Genomic DNA, 9,176 nt, shown 5'->3' on the forward strand with positions numbered 1-9,176 from the left:
CATCTGGTCGACCAGAACCTGGCCTACAGAGGAAGAACTTCCCTGTCAGCTGACAAACTGAAGGACGGAGACGTCTCACTGAGACTCTCTGATGTGAGACACTCTGACAATGGAAGATACAGATGCTACATCCCCAAAGACACTAAAGAATATTTTGTTGAGCTACTGGTTGGTAAGTAAATTAACTACCTTATAAAACATGCAGACACATTTTCCTCTCATCTTGATCAAGAGGCTTTGGAATCTGATTTAAACTAAGAATGAAAGGATTTATCTCTAATGTCAGTAGAACGAATGTGGTGTATATGAGTTAGGTGGAAAATAATAAAGACCAGAGTGGTTTATTGTTAAACAATGTAATATTATCAATAAAATTTCAATGTTTTGGGTAATCAAAATAATAATAAACTCATAGAGCAGTCAGTCTAGCAGAGTAGGAACCATTCAAGATCAAATTCATAGCAATGAAAGCAACTCAAACTTAGAAACACTTTAGTTGTTCAAGCCAGAAGTGTAGCCTGAAATGAGAGAAGAGACCTGGTAGACTGAAACGAGGGTTTGCTTGGAATATTTGGCAGAAAACCCCATAAAAAAGATCTTCAACTCACACCCAGCAGAGGTCCAACTACATCCCAGCTAAGGCGGGGGAGTTTGAGTCCCAGTGTTCTACGCTGCTATTGTTAATGCAGCTGCCTTGAGCTGCAGCTACAAGATGGTTGGTGCCTCTCATAGCGGTCATCCTTGAACCTGGTGATGAACACCCAGGGTGAGGGAGGCTGTCAAGCTGAAGAAAATGTCCTAACGGGCCTTGTGAGCTGGTAGGACCTCAGGAGCAGCTGAGGGGTACTTGCAGGCCAAGTGGGCTGCAGCCATGGCCATTGTTGAGAAAAAGGCTCGGGTGTGTGACAAGTTTGGTGAGACCTTGAACAGAGACTCTTGATTGGCACAGAGAAGATTCTGGCAAACCATCAGGCAGCTGAGGCGTGCCAAGCAGCTCCTTATGAACAGTGTATACAGTGGAGGTGAGGTGCTGTTGAACTCAACCAGTGATGTCAACAAATGATCGAAGGAATACTTCAAGGATCTTCGTAATCCCACCAACACATCTTCCATGGGGGAAGCTGAGTCTGGGGACTCTGAGGTAGATCTGCCCATCACCTGGGCTGAGGTTGCCAACATAGTTAAAAAGCAGGGTCTGGGGGTGGATGAGGTCTGCCCTGAGATTCTCAAGGCTCTGGATGTTGCTGGGTTGTCTTGGTTGACACGCCTTTGCAATATCCGATGGACATCAGAGGCAGTGCAGCTAGATTGGCAGATTGGGGTGGTGGTTAAACTTTTTAAGAAGGGGGACTGATGGGAGTTCCAGTCATAGAGGAGTCACACTCATCAGCCTCCCTGGTAAGGTCTTTTCAGAGGTGATGGAGAAAGGAGTCCAGTCAATTATCGAATTATCATTCCGTCGCAGCTGTGGAACACTGGACCATCTCTTTACCCTTGCTAGGGTTCTCAAAGGGGCATGGGAGATTGTGCAACCAGTCTACATGTGTTTTGTGGATTTGGAGAAAACATTCGACCGTGTTCCCCCTATTCTGTAGGAAGTGGATTGTGAAATTCCAAACAAATGGTGCGTTAGTCTGGTTCACATTCCTGGCAAAGTTGGCTCTCTTCACCAAGGCTGCCCGTTGTCACCAATTCTGTTCATGACTTTTATGGACAGAATTTCTAGGTGCAGCCAGGGGGCGGATGGGGTCCGATTCGGTGGCCTCAGGATTCCATCTCTGCTAATTGCAAATGATGTGTTCCTGCTGGTGTCATCATGTCATGATCTCCAGCTCTCACTGGAGCGGTTCACAGTCAGGATGAGGCTGGGATGAGGTTCAACACCTCCAAATCTAAGGTCATGGTCCTCCGTAGGAAAGGCGGACTGCTTTCTCCGGGTTGGGAATGAGGAGCTGCCTTAAGTGGAGTTTAAGTATGTTGGGGTCTTGTTCACTAGTGAGTGAAGAATGCAGAGTGAGATCAGCAGACGTTTCAGTGCATCTTCCTCAGTACTGCATACTCTGTACTATGTATGTAACTGAGCTGCAAGGCAAGTTCCTACCCTCACCTATGGTTACAAACTTTGGGTAGTGACGGAAAGAACAAGACTGAGGATACAGGCAGTTGAAATTAGTTTTCTCCTCAGGGTAGTTGGGCTCTTGCTTGGAGATCGGGTGAGAAGTTTGGTGAATCGGGAGAGAGTCAGAGTAGAGCCGCTGCTCCTCTACCTCGAGAGGAACCTCTTGAAGTGGTTTGTTCATCTGGTAAAGATGTCTCCTGAACGCCTCCTTAGGAAGGTCTTGCATGTCCAACAAGAAGGAGACCTCTGGGAAGACCCAGGACCTGCTGGAGAGACTATGTCTCTTGGCTGTGCTATATAAATTGATTTTATTTTTGATTTTGTTTTGATTCTGCAAATTGAGATGGTGTGACAGCTGAAGTCTGGCATGTAATGTATCGATGACTTCAAAACCCCCACCCAAAATATTAAAACTATTAGGTTAACTTGTACTACTGCTTTATCTGAAGAACTGATTAACAGAAAGGTTGTAAGATACCTCTGACAGTCAGTCAATCTTTGTTGCTTATTGTGTTAGCATCTTATTTAAACTCAGCAGGTTGCTGACTGATGATCAGTGTTTTTGACTCTGGAGGGATCCTGAATGTTTTAAAGGACAGATTTATGATTTAAAATCCCTCCTCTCCTCAACAGGTTCGGTCTCATCAGCTGGGATCAGTTTAGCAGGACTTGATGAAGGCAGCAGTGGGGTGGTGTTAGACTGTAAGTCTACAGGCTGGTTTCCAGAACCCCAGCTCCTCTGGTTGGACCGGGAGGGAAACGTCCTCCCTGCTGGACCTCCAGAGACAAGCAGAGGTCCTGATGGTCTGTATTCTGTCAGCAGCAGAGTTACTGTGGAGAAAAGACACAACAACAACTTTACCTGCAGAGTCCAACAGAAGGACATCAACCAGAGCAGAGAGACACATGTACATGTTCCAGGTAGGAGAACTGGCAGCCTTTAAATCTCAAACTGGTCACTTATTGGGATGTTTAACAGTTTTATTATTCACTGGGTTTCAGATGATTTCTTCGTGGTCCGGTCTAACTGCTCTGTTCCTGTCAGCTTAACTGTAGTTTTGTGTTTCATCCTTATTGTTGCTGTCGTTGTTTTTGTCTGGAAATGGAGACAAAGAAAAGTCTGTGAGTGAAATGTTTTTCCTTCATGATTCATATTTAACCTCTGAGATGATTGTTGAGTCATAAATTATTTGTTTTATTATAACTGCACTAATGCAAAACCTTAAAGTTTGTCAACTTCCTCTTTCCACAGCAACAAAGAAACAACCAGACAATGATAATGAAGAGCAACGACAGCTGATGGCAGAAATCAAAGATGGTTTGACTGAAAAAAGGTTTAAACGTGAGGAGGAGTTACTGAAGATCAACACTAAGTATGAGGAAAGTTTGGATCAAACCACTGATGCTTTCATGAAGATAAAAGATGAACTGGAGGAGCTAAAAAAGGAACACTCCGTCCTCAAACAGGAGGAAGACAACATTATTGCAGAGACTGAGAAAAAGATTAAGGAAGTGGAGCATGAAGTTAAAAAAATGAAAGAAGCAGAAATATACAAGAAACTGAAGGAAATCATGACGGAGCAAAAATGGAAACTGGACGAGAAAAATAAAAAACATGAAAAGCTGGAACTGAACACAGATAAAATAATTCAGAGGACGTTGGGAGAGGTTAACAGACTGAAGGAAAGCAAACAGAGAAGAGAGTCAAATAAAGAAACTGAAGAACAACAATTACAGCAGAAAGAAACTAAAGGAAACATTTAACTGAAGAAGTCTCTAAAATACTGTATCTACACTTTAGGATTATCTGGCAGCTCTGAAGCCTTTTATCATTTGACATAAAAACATATTTGACATTTTCAGATCTTACAGGTCCTGTAAATTCTGCATCATTATTCTGTGAGAAAATGAAAGTTTCACCACAGAATCCCAGTTTTTCTCTGATGAACAACATTTCCAACAGGACACCATGAAACAGTTTTAGTGACTTCAGTCCAACAGATGAACAAGTTTATCTGCTGATTAAAACACTTCAGGGACAACATTTGTTTTATTGCAACTAGAAAATGAAGGAATTGATGACAGTTGTAGTAATTACTTAAAAAGATGAACTATTAGTAGTTTTTCCTCAGTGATACTAAAATGAGCCTTTGTCTGTATGTTTTGTTATAAAAATGTTTTTGTATAAATCAGTGGACCTTCAATGTCTAAACACGTACAAACTGTTTGTCTGTTTTTTCTCTAAATGTTCTGAAATGTGGTTCTTGAAGAATAAAGATGGTTCCTGAAACAAACACTGGATAAAGGCAACAAGCTGAGAAGAACTTGTTAGAAATCAAAAGACAAAAATCAATGAAAGATTCAATTATAATCAGTTTCATTTAATGGTAAATTTATTTTTTTTACTGTGATTTGTTATTAAATGCTGCCATGGAAGGTGGGCGATCATGTAATTGTGTTTGTTGTCTGTCAAAACTTCTCACAAACCACTGAACAGATAATGAACCTCTCAGAAAGTCATCATTGGATGAACAGCCTGATTCAAGATGGCTGCCACAGCTAATCAGCCTTCGAAAACAAAGATGGCTGAAATTCAGTCAGATTTTCAGATATTGAGCTAAAACCTGGAGTGGTAGTAGCTGAGAGTCATTCACAACTCTGAGCCCTAACAGATTATGTTTATCTTTGTTTCAAACTTGGCTTTTTACTGATGGTATTTTCAATGCGATAGATCGATAGAGTAGCAAGATCCAAAGGCCCAGATGGTGGTCACACCAGATACTGGTTTTCTGACCCCACAGTAAAAGTAAACTGCACATTTTAGAGTGGCCTTTTATTGTGACCAGCCTACATTTTTATTTTGTCTTCATCTCATATTACCAGTAATAAATATTTCTGAATGATTTCTACGAGTTTAGGTCGACCTTACCTTGAGCAGTCTGGTTTGTCATGATTATAAAATGTTAGTCATTAAAGATCTAATTCACTTCATTTTTCCTAAAGTGATCAGTTAAAAAGCATTTCCAATCAGGTCCAGTCAAACTGATTTATTACAGGAGGAGTCCAGTCGAAGAAACATTTCTGTCATGGCTCTAGCTAAGGATTTAGCCCACATGCAGAACACACTCAGGAGACTAAGGAAAGTTTGAAGTGTTTATTCAGACAGGATTAGATTAGAAGTCTGGGACACAGGACCTGGTCATCCACTGTATGGAAAGTATGGATAGTTAGACAGGAGTTGAAAGAACCTGAATGAGTTTAATCTGATAGTTTGCTTACAGATGAGTGGATTGTTTCCACCAGGGAGAGATGAACGGGGTCTGGGAGGATCAGCAAAGCAAAGTTGGTTCTGGCTCACGGTGGACGTCCTGGTGGCTTGGTTGGCTTCCAGGACTGATTTGGCTGTTCCTTGGGTTTGGGTCCAAGTGGCTAGAAGGGTGAGCAGCATTCGGCCTCAAAAAATCAATCAGGGTCTGCCGTCAGCAGGATGGACCTCAGGAGCGAGGCGGCACTTGAAAAGGTCTTGGTAGGTTCCGAAATCTGGCAACGATGACTTGATTCTGAGCGAAAAGTGAATCCTGAAACAAGACAAGAAAAACATGAAAAAGGTCTTTTCTTAATGGTAAGAGCTTAGCCAGGAGGTAACACACATACCATACAGGTCAGCACTCTGACAAGGAGGTGCTGACAGCAGCGTCCCTTTATGTTCCCCTTAATGAGGCTGGTAATGCAGCACACCTGCCAGGAGCAGCCACCTGGAGAGCAGAAACCACCTAAAGGACAAGGAGGGAAGCAGCAGCCAAAACAGAAGACAGGAAGCTCCCAGAACCTGACAATTTCAGCAGAGATCAAGAGAAAATGGAGGCACCTTACCTAAAATTTGACTTTAAAACCACAAATTATATATTTTGTCCTTTGCCATTATGAGGTACTGAAGGTCGATCAGTGACAAAAAAATAAATAGTATTACAAAAATATTAAGGGAAGGCGGTCTGAACTCTGTCTGAAGCCACCGTGTGTCTCAGTTATTTCTAGAACTGCAGTTTCTACCTTCTGCTTCATTAACCTCAAAACTAATTCAAACAGGAAGAGGAAGTTCTGAACTACATTTGACCCATATGTCTGTGTGAAACTCTGAACAGTCAGTCCTGAGCATCAGTCATGGAGGTCACAGCTCTCTGTAAATACAGACTCAGTTTGTAGTTGTTTATTTGTTTGTTTTGCAGCACATTGTGGTTTCAGATGTCTTTTCTCTGTTTTTCAGTGATGAATCTGTTTGTCCTGCTGGCTGCACGAGCTGAACACAGCGACACTGCTCACAGCGATGGTGAGTTGGAAAAAGGTTTTCTTTATTTATTTTACTGATAATGTTCTGATATTTCCGATTGTTGTTTTTAATGTGAATTTTGATTTTTACCTTAGCAACTGCCCAAATTTAACAAGAAAATACACAAAAAGTGTTTTAACAGGAATTATATAGATGTTGATGTCCATTTTATGACTCCTGAACACATGACTGCTGTTAAATTATGTCCTGTTGTTTTGTTATAAATTACAATAAAGTTTTTCTCTAAAATTAAGTTATTAGCTAAATCAACATAAATTGATTGTTTAAGCTGTCCAACAAACTGCTAAATAAATGAGTTAGTTGGCTGTAACTCTTTTGTTGTTGTTTTACTTTTCATTTAAAATTATAGTTCTTAATTAAGGATTAAATCCATTTATTGACAGTGTTTCCCATTTCTTCTGTTCAGAAGCAGCTTTTCCTAAAATTGTTCCAGACAAACTTCAGTTTGTTGAATTTGAGTCTGTCTCTGTACAATGTGAGGTGGTTGATGGGATGAATACATGGAGAGTGACGAAGAAACTCCATAAAGTAAGTCCAGAAACTTCCTCTGAAACATGTAACACATCAGGACCATCCTGCACAGTTGATCCCATCTTGGAACGACACAGTGGAGAATACTGGTGTGAAAACGATGAAGGAGAAGCAACCAATGCTGTCAACATCTCTGTTACTGGTATGTACACCATATACTGGGTTGTGTTCAGTTTGATCACCTTTAAAGCTTACATGTAGCAGCCTTCATCCTGAAAGAACAATCAAACTATCATCTTCATGTTTCTCAGCTGGTTTTGTGATCCTGGATATTCCTGCCCGACCAGTGATGGAAGGATCTGACCTGACTCTTTGGTGTCTCAGCAAGAAAACTGATCTGGACCACATCAAGAAAACTGATCTGGAAGACATCAGTGATTTCTACAAAGATGGTGCCCTTCTCAGCACAACCTATAAAAGTAACTTTACCATCCAAAGTGTCTCCAAGTCTGATGAAGGACGCTACAAGTGCAGCATCTCTGGAAAAGGAGATTCTCCAGAAAGCCGTCTGGCTGTTTTCAAACCAGATGAAGGTAACAAAGTTTTATGATTTGTTTTTGCATGTTCAATCTTGTACCCAGTGATTATGTTCATGTTTAAGTCATCTGTGGGTCCATACATTTCTCAGTTAAAACTGAGCTAAATTGGGTGAAAGTTTTGTTGATGATAGCTTAGCTGAGATAACTCACCAGATCAAAATGGACCAGTACAGCTGGGGGGACTCAGTCTAGAGGTCTCTCCCTTTACAAACACTTCTCACAAGACACAGAGGACACCAACCCTCTGCAGATCTTACTTCACTGCATCCATGGACCTTCTCTGTGGTTGTAGGTTATAAAGGCAGTTCTTACACCGAAATGAATGAGCAACCACTATCTCTCCTTCTCAACTCACCACCGAGATCTCAGAAAAAAAAATTACCAAACAGTGCAATTCACTTCAAGTTGCAGTTTCCAAAGTGCTTTTTACTCTTTTTTTCCACGTGGTCCAAAGCCTTCTTGGCTTGATTCTGATGCATCATCTCTTTACTTCACTCAACAGCTACTTGTATTCAAAATCACTACTTTCTGATTGTACATGCACTGTTGATCCCCCACATCTGAAGGTCAATGTGTAATTAGATTATTATATATGAATAGCTGGTTTTAGCGCTGTTTTTAACACACACGAGATTCCAGCACAAAACAGAGACACACAGGGACTCACCCGTCTGTTATGCGTTCTCTTAGAACTTAGCCGTGAAATACACAAGATGTGACACTTACAGACTGCTCCGCCAATTTTAAAGCCAGCGGCTAATCTTTTTCCTGTTTCAGCAGTCCTTCTACGCGCGTATAACAACGCGTTCGGCCAAAAGAAAACAGAGGCCGCACTCTGACTCCACTCATCTTTTCCTTTCAGAACGCAGCTGTGTTTCATCTAATATACTCGGAAAAGAGATAAATAAATCTCTTACCTCTTTTCTTTTTCTTTTTGTTTATTGTGGGCCCACACAGCTGGTGAATACCTGCATCCTGGACATCAGCTACCTTCATTTTTCTCCCCATACAGGCCACCAATTTGTAGGTTATAAAGGCAGTTCTTACACAGAAAGGAATGAGCAACCACTATCTCTCCTTTGCCAGAACACGGGGAATCTTTATTTGTCACAACTTATCATCTTCAGAAATACCACAGAAAATCCCAAAGTATCTTTGAAACTGAGGCCTATTTATACAGACATAGTACATTAGTGTGTATTGCATATTTCTGACCAGTTTGTGATTGGTTAGACGTTTACATAACTCCTACATCACTTACAGGAAACCAGCCCAGGCAGCTGGGTCAGCTCACTCCAAACAGAACACACTGCATCCAGAACAAACACACTGTTTTCCAGGAACTGTTTTATCATTATTAACACCCTCTTGTAACATGTCCTTCCTAATAACTGTTCTGAAAAGTTCTTGGCAATAACAACTTAACACTCTTTACACAAGATCCTGGCCGACAGGTAAACTCTGCAGTTCTCCTCCACATTTGGTAAACTGCATTTTCCCCCACATGGTCTTCCTCTGTTCTTCCTTCCTGGCAGCTGCATCTTCAACATCCTTTGTCCAATATATCCACTGTCCTTCTTCTTCACGTTAAAAACAAATCACCATTTTAACTTTGTCTGCAAAACTGAGCTGTCCCTCT

At 41.3% G+C, this 9,176-nt stretch overlaps 2 protein-coding genes and 1 long non-coding RNA gene across 5 annotated transcripts in view; 2 read left to right on the top strand and 1 right to left on the bottom strand.

Moving 5' to 3' along the window:
• LOC119617234 (butyrophilin subfamily 3 member A2-like) lies at nucleotides 1-4,557 on the top strand (the record flags this gene model as incomplete). The annotated part of the gene is made up of 4 exons (XM_037976720.1): nucleotides 1-172; nucleotides 2,753-3,040; nucleotides 3,122-3,241; nucleotides 3,372-4,557. Coding segments are annotated over 4 exons (1,092 nt in total), but the record flags the coding sequence as incomplete, so codon positions are not given.
• A 701-nt stretch (nucleotides 4,558-5,258) lies between these two features.
• LOC112450141 lies at nucleotides 5,259-5,890 on the bottom strand. The gene is made up of 3 exons (XR_003038692.1): nucleotides 5,774-5,890; nucleotides 5,399-5,697; nucleotides 5,259-5,325 (listed from the first exon to the last, which is right to left on the bottom strand). It is a non-coding gene; the product is annotated as an uncharacterized LOC112450141 (long non-coding RNA).
• A 56-nt stretch (nucleotides 5,891-5,946) lies between these two features.
• LOC112450140 overlaps nucleotides 5,947-9,176 on the top strand; it is a 25,774-nt gene continuing 22,544 nt past the window's right edge. For 2 of the 3 annotated variants that reach the window (XM_037976496.1, XM_037976494.1), the window contains exons 1-3: nucleotides 5,947-6,446; nucleotides 6,874-7,140; nucleotides 7,250-7,531. In XM_037976496.1, coding sequence (XP_037832424.1) covers nucleotides 6,362-6,446; nucleotides 6,874-7,140; nucleotides 7,250-7,531 — 634 coding nt within the window. In that variant the 5' untranslated portion in view covers nucleotides 5,947-6,361. The remainder of the gene's footprint in view (nucleotides 6,447-6,873; nucleotides 7,141-7,249; nucleotides 7,532-9,176) is intronic. The other variant, XM_037976495.1, reaches the window with a different exon arrangement.

The sequence above is a fragment of the Kryptolebias marmoratus genome, linkage group LG7 (assembly GCF_001649575.2).
Source record: "Kryptolebias marmoratus isolate JLee-2015 linkage group LG7, ASM164957v2, whole genome shotgun sequence".
In the NCBI taxonomy this organism is placed as follows: domain Eukaryota; kingdom Metazoa; phylum Chordata; class Actinopteri; order Cyprinodontiformes; family Rivulidae; genus Kryptolebias; species Kryptolebias marmoratus.